The sequence below is a fragment of the Eutrigla gurnardus genome, assembly GCF_963514095.1.
Source record: "Eutrigla gurnardus genome assembly, chromosome: 13".
Classification (NCBI taxonomy): domain Eukaryota; kingdom Metazoa; phylum Chordata; class Actinopteri; order Perciformes; family Triglidae; genus Eutrigla; species Eutrigla gurnardus.
In genome coordinates, this window is record NC_139936.1 from 8,962,133 (window position 1) to 8,984,206 (window position 22,074).

At 39.9% G+C, this 22,074-nt stretch overlaps 2 protein-coding genes across 2 annotated transcripts in view; both read right to left on the reverse strand.

The window, feature by feature from the left end:
- Window positions 1-475: 475 nt before the first annotated feature.
- Window positions 476-6,957, reverse strand: LOC311023823 (leucine-rich repeat-containing protein 43-like). Its single transcript, XM_084025890.1, has 12 exons — window positions 6,768-6,957; window positions 6,413-6,625; window positions 5,880-5,990; window positions 5,502-5,641; window positions 4,265-4,503; window positions 4,007-4,167; window positions 3,580-3,724; window positions 2,790-2,929; window positions 2,617-2,706; window positions 1,936-2,169; window positions 1,722-1,818; window positions 476-957 (listed from the first exon to the last, which is right to left on the reverse strand). Exons 1-12 carry the CDS (start codon window positions 6,852-6,854, stop codon window positions 800-802), a joined length of 1,815 nt encoding a protein of 604 aa, XP_083882016.1. The 5' UTR covers window positions 6,855-6,957; the 3' UTR covers window positions 476-799.
- A 5,693-nt stretch (window positions 6,958-12,650) lies between these two features.
- mlxip (MLX interacting protein) overlaps window positions 12,651-22,074 on the reverse strand; it is a 10,057-nt gene continuing 633 nt past the window's right edge. Inside the window, exons 2-17 of the mRNA XM_084025150.1 lie at window positions 21,595-21,806; window positions 21,356-21,441; window positions 21,076-21,165; window positions 20,924-20,965; window positions 20,326-20,566; window positions 20,134-20,223; window positions 19,878-19,972; window positions 18,354-18,942; window positions 17,650-17,738; window positions 17,395-17,500; window positions 17,222-17,316; window positions 16,907-17,014; window positions 16,628-16,755; window positions 16,393-16,516; window positions 15,616-15,745; window positions 12,651-14,832 (exon numbers count right to left, since the gene is read on the reverse strand). Coding sequence (XP_083881276.1) covers window positions 14,708-14,832; window positions 15,616-15,745; window positions 16,393-16,516; window positions 16,628-16,755; window positions 16,907-17,014; window positions 17,222-17,316; window positions 17,395-17,500; window positions 17,650-17,738; window positions 18,354-18,942; window positions 19,878-19,972; window positions 20,134-20,223; window positions 20,326-20,566; window positions 20,924-20,965; window positions 21,076-21,165; window positions 21,356-21,441; window positions 21,595-21,806 — 2,350 coding nt within the window. The 3' untranslated portion in view covers window positions 12,651-14,707. The remainder of the gene's footprint in view (window positions 14,833-15,615; window positions 15,746-16,392; window positions 16,517-16,627; window positions 16,756-16,906; window positions 17,015-17,221; window positions 17,317-17,394; window positions 17,501-17,649; window positions 17,739-18,353; window positions 18,943-19,877; window positions 19,973-20,133; window positions 20,224-20,325; window positions 20,567-20,923; window positions 20,966-21,075; window positions 21,166-21,355; window positions 21,442-21,594; window positions 21,807-22,074) is intronic.

The window sequence follows — 22,074 nt, forward strand, 5'->3', positions numbered from 1 at the left end:
GCGCATAAAAATGGTGAGCTATAGTTTATTTTTTTATGCCTGGAATACTCTGTACTCTTTAATGGTTTGATAGTATGTGTATACTTTTGTGAAGGGTAATGAGGGGGGGGGGGGGGGGGGGGGGTTCTCACTCTTGTCTGGAGTGAAGCATTGAAACCCAATGCTGTTTGGCTTTAATAGGAACTTTTTATGGGCTTCATGGAGGAACTGATAGATGATGGGGGGGAAAAAAGAAGGCGAAACTTAAAGCACTTCACACTTTCTGTAACCCCTCAGTTCCAGTGAAACAACCTTTCCAAATGGTTTCTTTGCAATTAAAAGATAATTTCTGTATGAAACAATGACATATTTGAGCATTTCTTTAAAAAAAATGAATATCAGCATAAAAATAAATAAAATGTATGTATACATTTTAAAAATCAAACAACTCTGTATTGATTGTTTTAATTACTAGTATTATGTGCAGACTCAGGTTTTAGACTTTCACATGTCTGTTCAGCTTGTGCAGTTGTCTTCTTCTAGTTGCATAATCTTGATTTTGTTTTATTCCCTGAGCAAATTTGTCTCTGAATATGGGCAGGAAACAGAATCGTCACCATCAGCAGTAATGTGGAAATGAAGGGAGGAACGTAAAAAAGAGGTGTTGTTTTAATCTGGTGGGTAGATTGCAACACTTCAAACCTGAAATGAAGATATGACTAAACCAAATCTGCCCATGACAGAGTAGCGTGGTTCTGTAACATACATGAAGTTGAACTGAAATCACATGAGCAAGCCTGCCATAGCTGCTAAACATGCTTTAAGAGGGCTGTTTGCTTAAGGAATTTTGTTGATGAGCATCAGATGCGGACTTCCATTTCTCCAGCTCCACTGTCAACTCCACAGTCACCGGTTCAAGTTGGACAGACACAGATTTGTCTGTGTGGACGTCCATCCAAACTTCCTTCTTTCCTTTGCCTATATTTGACGAGATCAAACAGGATTCATGATTTTAAGCAGACAAAGAGTTTACCGACTTTTAGATCCAGGCACACCCCATATCACGCTTCTCACTTTTTCAATTATTCCCCATACGATATAAACCACATAGCCTACTTTTATGTTTCATGAGCTCAAATAAAAGATCAAACGTTTTCTATGTACATAAAATACTTTTTTTTCGGCAGAATTTGGTTTTTAATCTGTATTAGTGAGCACTTTGCTATGATAACCCATCAATCTGACAGTTGGGGCATGTCAAGATGCTGATTAAACAGCATCATTATTACACAGGTGTGTCTTGGTCACAATAAAAAAGGACATTTTGCAGATTTATCTTAGAAAAAAAGAAATTCACTGGCACTGAACTATGCGTTTCCTATGACTGCGATTACAAATTAGCATTTTTTGGTCTCATATACCCCAGAACAAGGGAGGAGGGGAACGTTGTGAAGCCAACTGCCTAATCTTTGAAACTGACATTGGAGACAATTTGTAGTTTTATTAAGTATTTTATGTGCACAGCAAAAGTCTTGGATCTTTTATTTCAACTGGTGAAAAATGGGAGCAAAAACAAAAATGTCACATTTATGTTTTTGATCAGTGTGTATAGGCCAGTCTAAGAATAAACACCATTCTAGACATATTTTACGGTGTTTGTTAGTGGCAAACCCATTTGAAAAGGATCCATTCAATGTATTCAGTTGTACGGTTAGAGAAGTTATGTTATTCAGGTGATTAACCTTTGGATGCTGTATTCTTCAGTTTAGTACCGCTGCCTCCTCTCTGCTTTGATTCCTTGTTCTGGTTCTTGTCCTCTTTGATTATCTTCCCAAGATCCTAAAGATAAATTAAAAACATATCCTAAATGAAATAAGTCAATTTCAGATTCCTTATGGGAGTGAAAATATTGGAAATCCTCTTTCCCAATTTAAATTATTTTCCTTAACTATGGACCTGTTTAGCATGTAAACTTGCCTTTTCAAGTGCTTGTCTAACTTCTACCTCAGTGTGCAGAGCCCCAAGGTCACAGAGGATGTCAACCTTTTGACCTCCTTTGACCAGCCTTTGCAGGGGGACGTGGACAGAGCCAAGCGATCTTATGATGGGAGCGTCCTGGACCAGCTCTGGTACAGATTTCTTCTTTCTATCTTTAGACTTGTCTTTGGTGGAGCCAGATTTGATTGGAGACTGAGGAAGATATCACAAATGATACAATGAGATTATTATATTAATTTCATCTGGCAAAACAGACTTTTAATGCTTAAATGTGATGAATTTACATCTACAAACCATGTTGCATGTGAACATTTTTTTAATGTAAAAATTATGTAAATGTTAAATACTATACTATGTTAAACATATTCTGTGAAAATGCGTTTGGATAATACTATTAAAAACAAAAGAACAATGATAACACTTCCCTCTAGAAAGAGGTAAAGAACAGCTGATGTGACTTAGAGACTAAAAGTTAGCCTGTGACCAGAAGTAAAAAATAGATTTAAATGTATCATACTTTCTTCTATTAGCCCCGTTCTTGGTATTCTCTTCAATAGATCTGTTCATTATCTTCCAATGGTGACAAATAGGGGGGTTTTCCAAGTTTGTGTTTCGGTGGGAATTAAATGCTAAGCTCACTTCTCTCCCTTTCCCGCCTTTCTTCTCTTTTACAGTTCGGCTGGATTTGGCCAACAGGAAGTCCTCAGAGGCTGCAGGCCATGACATGACCTAAAATGTCAAATAATAACAGAATATGAGTCCTCACACATTTTGCATTTAAATATTTACCCACTCAAACCCTTTTTCATCACCCTTTCTTCCTCTATCGAAAGATAAAGGCCTTGATTGAAGAATCTCTTTAAACCTCCCAGATCACTAACGATGTACGTTTGTGTGTCACTGAAGTCCATGCACTCTGACCATGTCAGCTTTGATGTGCTGCGTCTTGACACTGTAGGAAAAGAAATCAGACAAACACACAAAAGTTTGGCACACAATGACTACTGGATGTAGCTACGGAAACCACAAACAAATAAATATAATAGCCAGAGACACATAGTTCACAAGTTCAGGAAAGTGTTTCACACATTGCTTCATAAATGATCAGCTGCTCAGTTTCAGGATGTGCACAACTCTCCACTGACTGTATGTTTATCTGTAGGCATGATATGTATTCAATTCAATAGAAACTGATAATATAAACTTCTTCCCACTCCTTTTCAGACATGTCAAAAAAATACATCAATAAATTAAAAATAAATAAATAATAGAACATCAAAAAAATGTTATTCATATAGCTATGCTTTCTAGTTGTGTAATACTTAATTTTCTGTATGACACTTTCTATATTCATTTTGACATGTTTGAAATAAAAAAAAAATCTAAATCTAAACGAAAATGTTAATCCTAATACAGGTTTTACTATTAAATTAAATTCCAACCATAATTACATTCTTTCTAAACTCCTTTATACTACTGCCAATCCATGTGTGCTATTTTTTTTTTATCACTTTGTATAAATAAGCGTGTCAGCTCTATTAGTGTTTGTGTAGGCGACTAGGTGTGAACACTGTGCAGGATAAACGAGGGAAGTGTTATTACCATGTGCAATATCCTCAGTATACACCATTAAGTCTTGTGTTTCTGGTTTGGATGATTCCCAATTTCTGTCCGATTGCAGGTCAGCATCACTGAAGCAGTCTTCTGTTAAATGTGCTGCGTCAAATTTAGACTCACTATCAGAACTCTGTGAAACGCACCACAAAAAGAAGGAAAAGAAAGAAAGAAAGTGCTGATTTAAAAGTTAATTTGCAGACACATTTACTCAATATCTTCCATATCTATCTATCTATCTATTGGACAAAGATGCTTAACAGCTAAATTACTTAATTTATCTATCATAAGATGTCAAAATACAATGTAAAAACATGTTACATTTTTTATCTTAATCTAGATTTCACATGACGTTCTGGACAGTGTTAGACTTGAAAAGAGACCGCCTACATTTCAGGTTAAAAGGGTACGTCACCAGATTAACAGTCCGATCTCTGAGGAACTCGTATGTGATAAAATAGCTGCAGGTGATAACCGGGAAGTCAGGAGGGGTTTCATCCACACTCCTCCATGGGTTTGGGATTCCCCCCACCCTGCCCACTCTCAGGGTGACTGATGCCTGGTCCACTATCAGATCTGTGGAAAAAATGACAAAGCTGCTGACTTAGAAAATTAAAAAGAAACAGGAGCCCACACTCACACTCAGATCTACTAATTGACAGCACAGTCTCACCACTCTTCTTGGCCAAGCCCCTGAAACGCTGTCTTTCCTCAGGGGAAATCCATGAGGTGTCCAGGCAAGAGAGCTTGGGGAGGGTGTCCACAGTGAAGCCAGGGTAGGAGGGCGCAAGAGTGAAGGGGTTTCCCTCCAGCACCAGCGTCCTGAGGCAGGTGAGCGTGCTTAAGGCCTTTAGCAGGGTTTGTTGGTCCTGAAAGTCACAGTCACTCAGGTCCAGACACACCAGCTGTGGCCTAAGGTCAGAGACAGTCATTGTGTTTTACAGCAAGACTTTTAAAAAACAGTGAATATTAGGAAGTTGATTGATTAATTCCCCCTTTTTATTCATAAACAAACATATAAAGCTGCTTTTTAAATATGATCTATTATGTGCAGCTGGAAATAAATTATTTCAACAGGGCAAATGATTTATAATAGCCACAATTGCAGCAATAGAGACTGAGATATGGCTTTTGGTCCCCCAGTAAGGGTCACACTCCAAATTTGTTGGATCCTACATTTACTATAAACCAATGAGCATCTTTTCTTTGGCACTCTGCCTCCCAAATGCCCCAACTTCAGTTGTGAAATTGTCTCTTTCTGAAAAGTTTTAAAAATAAACTGCATCAACAGGCTGAAATCAGCCTGCATCACACAAATTCTGGGTGAATATGTGTGAACAGATGTAAATACTCATAATGGATCATGGGTAATCAAGCTGTCTGTCCACTCCCAACTATAATTTGGATTTCAAGTACAGGGATGATGATGGCTGTCTTCAAGGTGGCATCAAAAGATCTTTGACCTGACAGCGTCAACTGCAAGTCATCACGGTGTCATCAGCTGCTGACATGACACTTTGGCAGGAAAACTACCGGTGTTGCCTCAGTAGGTGTCACCACTTTAAAGCAAATAAGCCGTCTATGTGTGAAATCGGTCACAGATAAAGAAAAAAAAACACCTGCAATGAGCGGTGTCATTGTCTAATACAGTTCAAACACACAATTACACTTGATTTCATATTTGACCTTTTTGGTGTGTGGGTATGTGTGTGTGTGTGTGTGTGTGTGTGTGTGTGTGTGTGTGTAATCATTACCTTTTCGGGTGAAGACTAAGTTTAAGGTTAGGTTTCGGTCGAGGTTATGGAAAGGGTTATGATTAAGCAAGTGTAGTTGGTGTAAAGCTCCTGGAAATGATTGTAAGTCGATGTGATGTGATTAAAATAACGGAAACAAAACGTGTGTAAACTAACCAGTGTTTTCCTGTAAGATAACAGATGTCGTCATAGGAACCTAGACTGTTTGAGCCGAGGCCGAGGTACTGCAGCCGAGGGGGCAGGCGGTCGATGAGACCGTTTAGAGCAGACAACCGGTTGGCACGTAGCTCCAAAATCTGTGAAAGGAGTATTAGATCAATCAGAGTTCATCTTCACCCCGTCACTACTTCAGCAACACTTTCATCTACGTGTTAAAACCGCTGTGTGGCACTGACATACCTCAACCAGTGACCTCAAAGCATATATATGTTACCTTTGCTGTGATGGAAAAGCGGGGAAAGCTAGAGTTTTCTGTTCTTAATGATTCAATAGAGAATCATCCTTTGATGGCAAACCTTTACAGAGAAAACTCACTTTCAAAGTGCTGGGAAGGTTTTCTGCAGGGATTTCAGAGATTTTGTTGACACTCAGCACCAGTTCCTCCAGCTTTGAAAATTTTAACAGGCCGTCATCGATGACTGATACCTGAACACACCACAGACAAATCATGAATTCAAACTTTTCACAATTGTGTAAATTCATCAGCATTAACTTGACCTTGTTCTTTATGTTTTGAACAACGTCAGGTGCAAGGTTGTCGCAAGATGTTACCTAAGTGGGTCAGAAACTCTCAGTCACCAGAGGAACCAGAAACAAAAAAATGTGCTCTATTACTTTTTATCCTCTGTTTATTTTATGTTTATTTTTAGGATTCAGGGGATGCAACAGGTTTATGTACTATCTCTGTTGAAAGTAAACCCTTTGTTGCCATAATATTATAGGTTGCCATCAAATCATGGGTTTGGGGATTCTATCAGAATGTAATGGATTGTATATTAAAATAATGATGTGCTTATTTATTTCTCAAGAATGACACTGAACAATAACAGTATAGGAGGTACACTCACGTCCTTGCCCACGATGCGAAGTGTAGTAAAGTAATTGTAAATGAAGTCTGTGCACAGGCGTTCCGGAGCGAGGACAGCCAGCCGTCTCAAGGCTGGAGCTTGGGGGCTCCATGAGTCATCACGCCACCATGGAGAATGAGGGCAGCTCAGCAGATCCAGGAGGGAGTCCGTGTCCTCTGTCTCTGTTCCCTCTGTACCATCTTTGGTCTTTCTCTGAGAACAAAATCACTCGTTTATCAAGATGTCATATGAAAAGCAAGCTACCGTGCGCAGTGATGATATTGCTTTAAACCACTCAATAGTTGTGATATTCTTTTTAAAGATATACTGCAACAAATTAAAATCTAAAACTCACCCAGGTGCCATATCCACAAGGAAAGTCCTTCAGACACAGGCGATGAATCCGCTTCTCTAACACAGCAGAAAGTTTGTTATAGCTCATGTCCGTCAACGCGTGTTACATAGATTTAATAAATGTTAAATGGTCTCATATAAGAGAAACACAACAGCTACAGACTAATTATACACCAATTTTTCTTGGTCAGTCTTTCTGGGACCAGATAGGTTACCTGGTGTTTACTACAAATGGTTGCCGGTTGCCAGGCAACAGCTGGGACTCGCTCCAAAAGCCCTCCGTAAATTCAGTGTGAGTGATTCAGTGAAGCCCATTACATTGACTTGAATTAAATGTATGTGAAGCAGATGCAACTTTAATCGGTTTCAGCTCAGGAATTGTAGACAAAAAACATGACTCTAAAATGCTCTCATCTGCAAAAATATGTTTTAGAATGTTAGAATAAAAATAGGAGATGAAAAAATGTAATTTAAAAATGAAATTCCCCTTTAAGCTGCACGGTGGCGTAGTGGGTAGCACTGTCGCCTCACAGCGAGAGGGTTCCGGATTCCATTCCCAGGTCGGGTGTCTGGGTTCTCCGACTTCCTCCCACAGTCCAAAGACATGCAGGTTGGTGATAGATTAATTGATGACTCTAAATTGCCCGTAGGTGTGAATGTGAGAGTGAATGGTTGTTTGTCTACATGTAAGCCCTGTGATAGACTGGCGACCTGTCCAGGGTGTACCCTGCCTTCGCCCAATGACAGCTGGGATCGGCTCCAGCTACCCCACGACCCAGAATACAGGATAAGCGGTAGAAAATGGATGGATGGATGGATGGATGGATGGATTCCCCTTTAAATCAAGACATTTCTGTAGCTTATTACAGCCCAGTATTTTCAACTGTGTTGATGGTGCACTCTTTACAAATGTAGGGAAATTGCCCACCCAACTGGGATACTTAATGGTATGGTAAGCTTCCAAACTACAGTAAATGGTACTACCTCAACACACATTGCTGAGTAATATAAATTCATATTTTTCCAACTTTCTACTGAGGTATCTGTTCATTTACACATTCTGAGATATGATTTACCAAGGAATGATTGTTTCTCTGCATGAAGTTGTAAGGCATGTGAATTGTTTAGGTTAAACTATCTGCAGGCCGCCTTAGTCATAAATCAGCCCTGTCTGTGCGTTAAAGCTGGCTACACGATGTTTACATTTACATTTACATTTAGGTCATTTAGGCCCTATTAAGTGCTGAACCAGTTCTGCCCCAATGGCAAGAGGGTCAGAGCTTACTTAATGTATACATTTACATATAAGTACAGATAGATGATCTTCCTAGCTTTAGGCTTGTAGGTCCCAAGGGTGACAGCAGAAGATTTAGATAACGTATAGAAGGTAAACTATCCCAGCCTATTAGGATGGTTTGGAGGCTCCTCGATCCCTTGTTGGATGGATGGACTCTCAATCCATCCAAGATGACCAATAAGGAGAAGTAGGTAGGTCCAGGCGAAAGGACTTCAAAAAGGCACGCGCATGCAGAAAGTGAGGGTGGTTTTCGTGTGGATCTCCTAATCGAATGCTCAGTAGGATTTCCAGGTAGAGCAGGCATAAGTTCATTAGGAACTTTGCCCGAGTTTGGAGAAACTAGGTGTTGGCCAACCTGGTCTGATGCAGGCTTGAGAATTCTGTTTCAATAAAGGTTGCTCTATCAATCCCACCCAGCCTGTCTCAGCGGATTCATTTATCAATCAAACTTCACACCGATCATTGAGGAAGAGAGCCCAGAAACAACACTACATTGTAATGTGCTAATTTACCAACAGTTGTAGACATTTGTCTTTACACAAATGTTAAAGATAATCTATTGAACTTTGCAAATCCCAGAATCTTAAAATGTGTTCACCTTAAATCTGACTCAAAACTATGATGATTTAGCAACACCTCTCCCCACAATTTTATAATAACTGAATCACTGATGAACCAGATATACCATAATGAGTAACCTTAAAGTTACTGAGAAACAACACAAATAGTGTCCAACCATGTTAGCTGCTCATGTTTGTGCTAACATAATGGATCGACACAACCAACAACATGCTAACAAGATGACAATGACCACGCTTTGTTTAGCATGTTGGCATGCTAACATTTTTTTTAAAACTTTTTTAAAGTCATAAAGAAATGGAATAAGCCTCCTTGTTTTAACTCCAAAAAAGCTTCAAAATTAAATGACAGTTCAACATTGTAAGTCGTGAGCTCGCCTAATTTTCTCGTCAAATTATGAGGGCTGAGAGATGACCAGGTCATGTAGACAGGAAGAGTTCCTACAAATTAATATGTATGACTCTTGAATAACCGATACATTGATCATATGTTATCTCAGTATTTAAGAGGAGGAAACATCATGTGTTGAGTTATCCACATGGAAATAATCTCAGAGATATGACTCATATTGCTGGGAAATTCATGATCAAACAAAGTACAGTTTGAATTCTTGTGTGATGGTAAAACTCATATCGACAGCTTTAAAATTTGAAATCTTTAGGAATCTTTGGAAATATTCACAAGAGGAAAATGGAGTAGTGTGATTAAAAAAAACCCCAACAAGGTTGAGTGAGATAAACGCATGCTGGTTTCAAACTGGGGAGTTTACTGTTTTTTTTGTTTTTTTTCTGTCATTCAACAATTGACTTCAGATATCACTGTAACTGTGTCAGTTTGCATTTCCTCACCACATTAAACACAGTGGCAAACCATGCCCTATATGCATATAGAAAGATAATATCACAAAGACGTCAGCTTGAATGGGTATATAAGGGTAAGGGTGCCAGTTGAGGAGCATTAACTCAACGGCAAAACGAAAAGACGCACACCATGTTTGTTGGTAAAGGTATGGTACTTAAAAATTAAAACTATATAATTTAGTAATTATAATTTAAAAACTCAGAAAGAGTTACTTTGATAATGTTGTGCTATCAGGAGTTTTTATTGATTGATTAATTGACTGAAATATCTGATGGCTAGCTGGTTAGAATCTGAAATGAGCCTTTAACACAACGTTTTCTTGTGGTATATTATTAGTATAACGGGATTTGACCCTATGATGTTGACTCCGGTAACACTAGAGCAAGCTTCTGGTTGATTTGCTATGCAGGTGACAACATCTTACTCCTTTGTGTTTAACCTCCTGCAGAGCTCCTGCTTTCCTGTATTGTGATGATACACGTCTCCTTCATGGCCTCCCAGCCAATCAAATTGGAGGATTTCCGGACGAAAGTGGAAGCTCTGGAAAAGTCTTCCTTCCGCTGTAGTCTACAAAGTGCAGAAAATGATTACGTAAGTAAAACACATTATACTACTGACATACATTTACTTCATTAAGTTTTGAATGCAGGACTTGAAGAAGAGTATTTTCATGGATACTTAAGGTATCCTTGCTGAACAGCTACTACTTGACTCAGATGAGGACCTAACCCTCGTTTCTATTTTTTCGCTCATACCTTATCGGCAATGATATGTTGTGGTTTCTTTCTTTCGACAAATGTACTTATTGTAAGTCGCTTTATACAAAAACGTCTGCTAAATGCCCTAAATGTAAATGTTATGATAGCTGAGCTATGGGATTATGATGAGCTCTTCATCGTTGACTTTGCCATAATGACTCTCACCACCTCTTCAGGTCAAAGTGTTTGCTGTGGGAGAGACACCAAACAATGTAGAGCCCATTGAAGGAATAACTTTTGGAAACAGCACAGAAGAAATCCAGGCCTCCATCTGTGCCATCACCGACTACCTCGGCAACCACCTGCCCAAAATAATTCCGGCTGTCATCCAGCCCAGCGACTTCATCCTCAACAAGTACAAAAGCTTGCTTAAGAACTTCAATGACACATTTCAAAAATCAAGCGGAGGAGAAAATGAAGCTGGATGCCACAAAGAAGTTACAACTACAGGCGATTACGATAAGAAAGTGATTGGCTTCCGAATTATTACCTCTACCAGGAAATGGTTGGAGATGATCACAGGCACTCCAGTCTCCTGTATAGGTGCTTGAAGAAAAACTAGAAACACTGTATTTATTTATTTATTTGTTGTTTGTTTATAGTTGCCAGTATTTATTTTCTTTATATTGAATGATGTCTTCCACATTATCAGTCACCCTTGTGCTGCTCCATTCTGACTGGATACTATATTTAAATAAAATATTTAAATCAAATCAAGTTTCTTTTGAGTAATTGTTTCATCTTTGATTTCACTGCAAGAAGGTTGCACCACTGTGTCTCTAACATTTACATCTTGATCTTGAAGGAGGACTGCCAAGTTGCTAAACTACAGTAGGCCTTCAGTTGGATTTGAATAATCTGATGCATTCCAGTAATGTTTAAACTTGAGGGAGTGAAGGCATATTAACAAATATACAAATATTTTAGATTTTTAAGAGCAAATTCCTGTTGGTTTAGTCTTTCACTTGGTCGTCTCCCTCCCTAGAAGGCTATTAGGATAATCAAAGACAACATTGTTGTGGATTTTCAAGCCCATTTGAATTAAATATTTTCTTTTGATTGACTGTGGGGGCGTTACGGGTAAGTTTTTCTTCGACAGAGATTCTTAAAGAGGGAACTCCCAGAAGCTAAAATTGAATCATGAGCAGGTATGACTTTTTCGCCGACACGCAGCGGAAATATTATGATGTTGATCTTTATCTAAAGAGTCCCAATAAAAGTGAACATCGATTGAAAGATGGATCAGAGAACAACCCATACGCCTATCAGAGAACCTGTGCCGACCAAAGCCACCTTCTGTCATGGATTACCGTGCTGGTAAGCATCTTGAAGTGCAGCATTTTTAAATCAGACAGTCCTACAACTTTAACATCTTCGGATTGCACAACACTGACATGCTGCAGCCCAACCTCTCTCTCTCTCTGTATTCAAATCTAATCCATCTCCACTGTGTGCTCTTACGTGTCACTCCTGCAGTCATCGTCTTCCTGTGCATGCTCAACGCACGAGCAGCCTGCGGACCTGTTAGAAACGGGGCCTTGAACGCAACCAGCCGGCAGATGCGGGAGGACATATCGATCGCTCTGGGCCACCTTGTAAGCTTTTTTGATGCTTAATTAAATCCATTTAGCTGACTTAATAAGAGCAGCAGGGTGTAAAGTTGGGCACTTTCTACTGTCGTTGCTGAAACCAGTTTCATGCATGAACAATCTGCAAAAAGTATTTTATTTTTTGTTATTGCTGTCATTACTTGAGTAGCCTACATGTGGTCTGCTTTGGCTACTCCGCATCCCTGGCTACTCACTGAGTTGAAAACCTGTATACTGACAAAGGCCGTCTCCTGCAGGCTGCACCCGGACTGCTTCCCAACATCACCGGCGTCCCCCTGGACACCACGGAGCTGCTGGGCACGGAGGAGCAGCCCTTCTCGGTTCGCCACCTCTCCGCCTTCCGCTGCTTGTTGGTAAAACTATCCGAGCTCACCCCGAGGCTGTCATCCCAGCTGCTGGTCATCAGCCAGCACACTCAGGACATGGAGCTGCTGAGCGGCCAGACCTCCAGCGGGAGCTGCAGCCTGCCCACCTTTGAGCAGCACATGGACAGTTATGTTTATGTCAAACACCTGCTGGAGCTTCTGGACCAGCAGCTCAGCTCAGCAGAGTTTTGATTCCACCGCGAATGAATGTTGAATTTATTTAATTTATTTATTTTTTTAGGCGTTTAAATTATTAAAAACAACCATTTTTTTTTTGTAATGCACTTTTAAATGAATGAAAATGTATTGTTGTTCAATTGACCTTTAAGTTATTATCTACTTATCATCAGTATCTGATTAACCAAGTAATATTTATTCAAAAGAAAGCTTTCATTAAAAAAAAAAGAAACCAAGTCAAGATGTTCACTGTTGTTTTATTGTGATTCAGAATCATTTAAGGCACCTTAAAACCTGTTGCATGAAGACATTTGGGAACATGAGAACAAAAAAAACAAAAAACAAACACAAAAAACTGCAATGCAAGACATAGAAAATATCTTTACTTCTTAAAACAAATGAAATACAACACTAAATTTGGGGAGAACCAACATGGGCAGATACAATCTGCAATGATATACTGTACATCATCAGGTTCAAGATCCCCTCACAGAAACGGCAAACAAAAGTTGGAAATCAAACCTGGTATGGCAAACATTTTAAAATCAGAGAATGAGAGAAAAACACACAAACTAAAAAAAACAATAACATTACCACACATATGCAAAGCTGCAGTAGAACACTGGGTCTTTCTGTCGTAAGATCAATTGGCCTCTTTGATTTGTGTCATTACAAAATTGTTGAATTTTGATCACTTCTTTCCTGTCGTCCTGTAAATTGAGGAGCATTTACATCAACAGCATCAACATTTACATCAACAGTCAGGCCAAATAAAAGACATTTGAAATAAAAAAAATTAAAAAAACGCTCAAAAAGCTGCACATTCATCAAATAAGAACAATCAGTGGTGCCATTTGCCACCGTAAAACTCAGAGTAAACAGAGTTGTCGTGCAGAAAAAAAAAGTAAAAACACAAGTCACAAAATCAGTGTCTGCCTGAGGAGTGCTGAACAACAAATAATAAAAAAAGAGCACAAGTAAGGGCACTTTATTAAGGATGATGTAGGTCAGACTCAAGCAGTCAACTGAGCGCTCTGTGAAATATGATGTCAGTAACACAATCATTTAACAGAATGGATGGGAAGACTCCTGTTTGATATGGCCTCTGCTCTGTCTCTGCATGCTGCAACTTTTCACACGTCTGTAACCTGTAACCTTATGCAGACAACATGTTTCCTGCTGAGAAGGAACCTGACAAGATCTGTTCATAACTGAATGTAAAATAATTACGCTGACTAGCGCAGCCCTGAGTGACGAACAAAGAACAGGAAAGACCCCTACCACTTCTGTGCATTCAGCTAAGGTCTTGAACCACTGTACATGTGAATATACTGTAATATATAAATACTCTGTACTGCTATTTCAGTTATGCTCCCTATGAGGGCTGTATGTAATATCTCTCCATCATGCTGTGCCCCACCCAGTAGAAACCCACGTATGTAACATACTGTATATTAGATGACGGCTTTCTCGTACAATTTGCAGTTGAAGTTTCAGAATGGATGGAAAAAACACCAAGAAACCACATATGTTAACTGGCAAAGTAACATTCACCTGAGTAAATGAGGGATGGAAAAGACAATTAAGCTCTCTTGTACTAATCAAGCCCAGTGAAAACGTGGTCAATTTGACCATGTTTCAGACAATCCTCGACATTCTGATGCAAAACCTTTTTGTGAGGTTTCAGCGCCTCCAAAAGACAAACTATACCGCCAGCTAGTCCTAAAAAAATCCACATCCACCTAATCTCCTTGTGAAAGAAGCATCCTATCCGTCCACTTTTAGACACACATTTAGAGAGAAATTAAAAAAAACTAAATAAAAAAAATCACTCAATATTTCCCTTTTAACACAATGTTGTGTTTTTACATTACAAAAGTGATTTAAATATATATATATATGGTTCAAAATCAGTAACAACCAGTAACACCTTCCAATAAAACATTTAGAAGGTCTTCACCTGAAGTAGGTAAAGGTAGTAATAGTTGCTGTCATACAAACATAAAATGATAAAAGCCATTCTTTTTTTTTTGCACAATTGTTACAAATCTAATGACAAAGATGGGGCTCCCTGTGGGCATTATTCCAAAGAATCAAGTTACAACAAAACAAATGTATGCGCATCGTATGTACAAAGTAAAAGTAGGTCAGACCTAGCTTGCAGTTCTTTACTTTTCAGGGAAGTCGTGTATCGGTGGAAGACGTGGTGACCTCGCTGAATGGCTACAAGGTCAACAGGTTATATGTCATTCTGACGAGTGCTAATAAAAAGTCCAGGTGGCTTTCGGGTCACCTCACCTCTGAGAGCAATGCCATACATCCGTCTGTGTAACAGCCTGGATCGCTTCTTCAGGCAGCATGGACGCATCGCTAAGAATGGACGTAGTTGTGCTCAACTGGCGGAGGGTACTCAGCACCACTGAAAAATAACAAACCAAGATTTAGTCATCATAACTCTTGCTATGTGTCTTTACACATACAGAAGGCATGTACTAAATCCACAATTTTTCACAACTGGTTAAGATTTTGCAGCTTGATACCTCAACATAATTCAACTATTTGTAATTAATGAGTGAGAGGAAATGCTCTTAAAAAAAAAAAACTTTTTGGAACAAGTTAACGTGTAACAATATTTTATATTCAATGTTTTCCAGGACACTGTGGGCAAATCCTTCATTCATCACAACTCAATTTGATGCACGCCACTCGTTGAATCATTCATTTTTAGGGGAACAACCCTGCTATACAGTCTCCAGTCTTCTGCAGTAATGCAAGCCCTTCCTCCACTGAGCTGCTCAAACTGCAAATTAAGTGATAAAAAAATCGTTTGACGTCACCTTGCGTTATCAGATGAAGTGTCATTGCAGAGTCAAGTCAGACTGAGTCAGGAACAAATGTGTGATCATCACTCTTTCTGACTGTGATTGAAGGCGGAATGCTTGCATGCATCATTAGAAGCACGGTTAAACCTTCCTGTCATGGCTGCTTGGAATCAGCGTGAACCAAACAGATGAAGCCACAGATAAGAAGTGTAAAGCTTTGAGTAATTGGATTGCACACAATGTTGATCTAACACTGAAGACGGAAAGAAGTCTCTGTTGGTCCACACAACCGCCGATTCTTTCTGTTGCAATCAAAGAGTAGGTGGGCTGGTGACATACATAACTTTGCGTTTCGATTCGTGCTGGGTGTTTTTACTCACTGGGTCTGAGCACTGGAAGGGAACAGTGACGATCGAGCCATTGCAACGTGGTCTGACACAGCTCTGCCCTGCTGGTAATTGACACCATCCCGTTGAATGACTCAAAGAGAGGTTTGATAATGATGCTGAACTAGAAGGGATCATGGTCAAGGATCAATTACGCTCCAGAGTGAGATGAATGCAATTGTGCCTTACCAACAGTTGGAGCCCAAGACTCGAACATACACACCTGTGCTTTTACTTCAAGCTTCAATTTGTGAGATGCCAAAGAAAACAAGTTTATACATAAAATGCATCGACCAGAATCTTCTGCATTGTCTTGGTGTAATAGATTTCCTGCACACTGTATTTAGGGTCAAAACCTAAAAGGTATGTCAGATAATGAATCGCCCGGGCAACAAATACATGGCTACTGCATTTGGTAGATAACAACAAAGCAATTCCTAAAATACTGTGCGACTGGTCAAATTGTCATTGTCTTATTATTTACAATTATGGTTGTTTCTAGGCTCTCTGGCCACTGAATAAATAATATATAAACAGGACTAACGGTAGCTTGGTTTTCCTCAAGAGCAATGGGAGGATTTTAAAATCTTTCATCAGTGTAACATTCACTTTCAAGTATTACGTCTACATTCACTTTGACATGAGACAGACTCATTCTGTAATGCATCAGGGAGATCTGAACATGGTCTCTGCGCCAAGAAAACTGCTTACACCATACTCCACCACATACATAGCAGCGAACAGTATCAGAGCTCCTTCAGTGAAGGATACAATCCAGAACTTCCAGTTCTGAAGAGTGCGGTTCTTTACGTATTCATTGAACTTCTCTTGCATGTGGTCGAAGTGATGCCGCCTGATGGGCACCCCTGTCGCAGGCAGCTGCTCCTGACACAAGCTGTGGTTGAGCAGTGAAAAGAGACAGAAACGGTTGAGAGTTAACATGTTAGGTGTTTGTGCAAGTTCTGAATATCAGAATGGATGACGCATATATTTCGTTATAACATACTTAATAGAGGCGTTGAGCTCCTCTATCTCCTCTCGTAGTCTCTTGACCTCTTCCTGCATCTGCTGCCTCTCCTGTTGGAGCTTCCCAATGTGATCCACCGTCTTTTGCAAAGTGATTGCATTACTGATCTAAATGCAAAAAAAGGTAATGAATATGTCAGGAAGGGAGAAATCAAATATTTAGGACTATATATATGAAACAAAAACTGTGCACAAACATGGCCAAAAACAGTGATGTCCTGAATCTATTATGGATGTTTTATGAAGTCCACAGACTTACATTCGATTGTGACTTCAGAGTGGGAACCAGGTTGCAGAGTGTTTTAAAGCCAATGTTTATGTTTGATCGTCTCTTTTGCTCAGCAGATACGTGTGTTGTCCTCCAGCTCTGTCACACAACAGCGGTAGAGATATGTGTCATATTCAGTTTAAGCACAGGGATTTATGGATTTCCATCTACATGCTTCATTTCATTTTCATTCAAACATGTTTAAAAGGATCACCAAAGCCTGAAAAAGGCCAATACGTCATTCAAATAACAATATCCACGCAAAAATCTATCCAACACACTTCAGGAACATGAAAACACACAAACCTGATTTTGTTCATTCTTTACCAGAGGTGACTGAGGACTAGGAACTTGATCTAACCCATGTGGTGATCCTTGCTCAGATCCTGGCCGACTGTGACCTGGAAAGAAAAAACAAACAAACTTATAACAAGTCGTTAGGAGATATGATGTGCGTTCTCTGTAGAGTGAAGTCTCACCAACACTAGAGGAGGCTTTCTGATTTTTTCGGCTTGATGATTTCTCTTTGGGGACTATTGGCTGGGGAGACTTCTGTGTCTGAGACAAAACATGAAATCCAGGAGCCTGAGAGACATGAAAACAACAAAAAAATATATATGATCTTTTGATCTTTATATTCATTAGTATATCACAGAGAAATTCAATATAAATGTAGCTGTTTTCTAATTTTCTATTTTCTAAGACCCAGTGTGGCGTCAGAGCTGAAAACATACCCCTCCAAGTTGAGAAGGAGTGATGACCACATCTGTTTTCAGGGGTGTTGGTGTTACAATTACAGCATTGGTATGACCTGGGAAAGGGGCTGAGAGGATGACATTCACATAAGACAAGACTGTGTGTTTCAATGTGCATTCATATGTGAACATCCATAAATGAGTTGAAATATGGGTTCCCACTGCCTTTTTCCTCAGTGGCTTTTCTATCAAGTCAACATCTTATCTTGAAGCTGAACCTTACAAAGGTAAGCTTTTCTATTAAAACGAAAGCGAGGGGCACCCTCGTTGTCAAGGGCCACAGCAACCAATTGTTGCAGGTAATATTAGCCTTATATTTGCTTTATTTAGTTTATTTTTGGAGTGAGTATATATTATAAAGAGTACAGTTGTTTGGTTCTAAAATCCTGAAAAATATAATTTTCTAACATTTGCTCAAGAGAATATTTTCATCTATTTATTAATTAATAACAATACAGTTCCATTAGAAATCTACCAGCAAAATATTTATTTTGTGCACACCAAAGGACATTATCAGTGGTACACGCTAGAGTGGCTCAAGTATGCACACAACAAGTGTTGGACTCAATGACTGATTAAGAAAGTCTTTAGCACTATCTTGTGGTAATTAAGTTAAGTGACACTGCTTCTCTGACAGGGCAATAATGTTAAAAGCACAATTTCTCCAAATGAAAAAAACAGACCTGTGAGGATAAGGTGGGAGGGTGGGAGGGTGTTTGCAGGAGCAATCCTTTGTACAGGGCGGTTTTTGTTGGCACAGGATGACTGAAAGGGGCGAGGCAGGGCAAAAGTCTGAGGGTGCTGGACAGGAGTGGCTGGTAATGGAGCCAAGGGCTGGAGTTGGGAAGGAGGTGGAGATTGTGTGGAAATGGAGGGATACTCTGAGGCATGGCTGAAGGTGGTTGCTGCATCGCTGGGTGTAACAGTAGAGGGGGCCTTGTGTGTAATCACAGATGGTGCTACAGTCTCATCCAGCACTGAGGTGTTGTCCAGGGGCGATGGGACCATGGGTGCTGCTGAGGCCATGTCCTGACCTGGAAGGCACTGGGCCAGAGGATCATGGGATAATGGCTGAGGGACAGTGGAAACTACCGTTTGATCGCTGGGCGCCACCTGCCCAGGAAACAGAGGCATATAGTTCTGTACATAGGCAGCAGCGTCACCAGCACCAGCACCTGTTTGACTGGTTTGACTGGTCATGGGAGAGGGGATTGACAGGGGGCCAGGAGGGGAGATGTGGTTGCTTGTAAGCATGGAGGACATTAACTGGGCCTGTCGAGGGATGACAAAGGAAGAAAGAGAACAAGCACACAGTCATTTCTTCTAGTGCAAAATGAAAAACAAGTGAGGTTCAAATTAGATGGAAATGTTTCCTTTTGTGCTGGTTAAGATTAGGACATTAAAGGGACCGTCATACTACGCACACTTACCATCTATTATATGGTTTATTTATTTGTCAACAATGACAATGTCAGAAGTGGATGACACTACTTTTCCTGACGTCACTTTTTAGTGAGATGGGAGGATGGAGACTGTGTCAGAATTGAGGACCAATCTCTGTCAAACTAGGTGCATTTATCTGTCTTTCTAGTCACATAGTTTTCGGCAGATGCAAAATGCAACATCTTTTAAGCCAATAGAAAACTGGCTCCACTGGCTTTCAGCTCTCAGATACAGTTAGTGTTGTCTTTTTGTTCCTAAAGGTCAGACGAGCACAAGCCCTGTGTATTAAGTATCGTTCATGATCACAAGCCCCTCGCGGCCTGGGGTGGTGTTTAAAAAATGTCATGGTATCCAAGACTATGTTCTTTCGATTAAAACCCCCCAATAAATATAATGTTAAAAGATAGACGAGGACCTATGGTTTAAGCTGAACCCAACATAAAATATGGCTAAATAGAGAGCTTCAAGGAGGATAGTATGAATGAGAAGGAAAAAAATTTAGCCAAATTTTGAGCATTTGATTCTCAAAGGAATATAGTATGAAGCCGTTTGAAGAGCAAGTCATGTTTGAAAGTGCTAGTAATATTATTATGTTACATATATATTTTTTTCTAACTACATTATGACAGAAAAAAGGTAGAAGATGTGGCAGAAAAACCCACAAATGAAAAAAAAAAACAACAACAAACAACTAAAAGTATTGAATCTAGGAAAAATCATCATGGCCGTGTGTGTTAGGGACTGTGCCTTGGGTTGGTGTTTACCTGTGACTGAGAGCTGCTGCTGGGTTGAGGGGTGACAGATGATGCAGTGGGTGAAACAGAGGGGAAGGCGCTCTGACGGAGGCTGTGAAATAAGTCTGGAACAAGAGTCTCTATGTTAACTAGAGGTTAGTAAAACCACACTACTTTTTGTGTTAGGCTAAGCTGACTGCTTTAGCAGAGTTACTAGAACATGTGCGCTTGCACTATTAGTGCGGGTGCAGTACTACTGCAGCTGTGGGTGGTGCCTTACTCCTACCTTGGAGTGGATCAAAGGAGTCCATGAAGTCTAGGTTGGGTTGTAAAGGGATGAGTCCCGGTTGAATCATGTCCGCATTCCCTGCATGAGCTGTGGAAGGTAAAGAGGCAGGGGAGAAGACATGCCAGTAGTGCCAACAGTCAACAGTACAAATCAAAATCACCAATAAATTAGGCTCATGATTTTCCTCACCAATCTCCCGTGGATTAGGCCAGGCTATGGGCTGGTGCGAGGCCAACGTAGAGAACAGCGTGTCAGAAAACTCAGACATCAAAACGTCCATGTCAAAGAGGGGGTCCATCTCCATGGGGGCGGGTGTTTCAATATGCCGACGAGTCACGCGGCGCACGGCAGTCTCTTCATCCTGATAAAAGGAGACACGGAGCATGTCTGGAGAGACCTCCCCAAACAGCGATAACTGCTCCTCTGGTCCCTTTGAGTATTCAAAATGCAACCACCAAGCCGGTTAATGACACACAAGCATGCATGCAGTGTTGAGTACAGTAAACATTATAATGGCACAAAAAACACTTCGTCTCCACACTTCATGCACTAGTCTTACAAATTATTTCACTATATGTATGAGGATATATATGCGTGTCCGTCAGTGAAGCTCAATTAAGTGAAATTAGCAAAAGGTGATCAATTACAAAGCATATCAAAATGTGAGTGTGCCCGAGTTAGCATGTGTTAATGTCATTAATATCAAAATCTGGTTGATATTGATAGTAATGTTCATGTTGGCACTAACAGCACTTTGGTGGGTTGAGCATGATGCAGTTTTGCTTACCGTAAGCAAGCTTGAGAGGTCATCATCCTTGTGCTTTTGTAACTATAAAATAGATATGAGTACCACATTAGATACATTTTAACCAATCAGATAAACAGGATATATATATGAAATACTACAGTGCATTCATTAAAAAGTGAACAATCCAATACCCTTTTTTTAAAGTATGTTCTCCACTTATGGTATTCTCTTATGACGATTTCAATTCGTCTTTTCCAGCATTTCCCATCAGTGGCACTGCCCTGCATGAGAAATACAGGAGACGGTCCATGAGAAAAACACAACACAAAAAGGAAGGAAGTGACAAAGGAAACATGAAACTCAATGACAAGTAAGTGCTGGAGAGAGTGAACATAAAATTAAAGCCATGGGAGGATTTTGGTGACAAGAAACAAAAACAAAGTCACTTTCTGCGGTTCGATCACGTCTTACCTCTGCGGGACGATGGACGTCCAAGTCCATACTTCCATCCAGAGGAGTTGCAAAGTGGCATACAGGATTCTCCCTTTTCTCCACATCTGGGGGTAGAAAAACAACCTCAAAATCACCCTCGGTTGAGGTCAGTAGTTTTCCCACTTCTGCTTACAACATAAAGTCACTTTAAATGAAATACTATGACATAACAATACAATATTTACTCTATGGATGCCATATGAAAGAGGAACTCTTACACTGCATATACCAGGCCCTCCAAATGGCATTGTTGAGGCGGATCTTGTCTCTCCAAAGCAGTTTTAGGCCTTTGAAGTTCTTCCATTTGGGAGATACCAACTTACCACTGAAAAGACAAGAGAATTTACTGTCAAATAATTTCATGAGGCTCTGCAACAACATGTCTATTTTACAAAAGAAAAGAAAATGGACGCAGTTGGCACAAAAAAAGCTACATTACTTGTTGGACAAAACGTGTGATTTTTCTTTTTTGTACAGGAACAGAAAAAAGCTATCTGAATCTACCCTGACAATACAAGTGGAGAAATAATTTAAAAAGAAAAGCGGTACAGGTCACCTTGACGATCTAAAGAGTTCAAAAGATAAAGCCAGCAATAAAACAAACTCGCATTAATCTGCCAAGATCTGCCAAGATCAAGCTCAAGTCAGAATTATAGTTACAAGTGTGATATGGGGGCATGGAATCAAATAAACAGAAA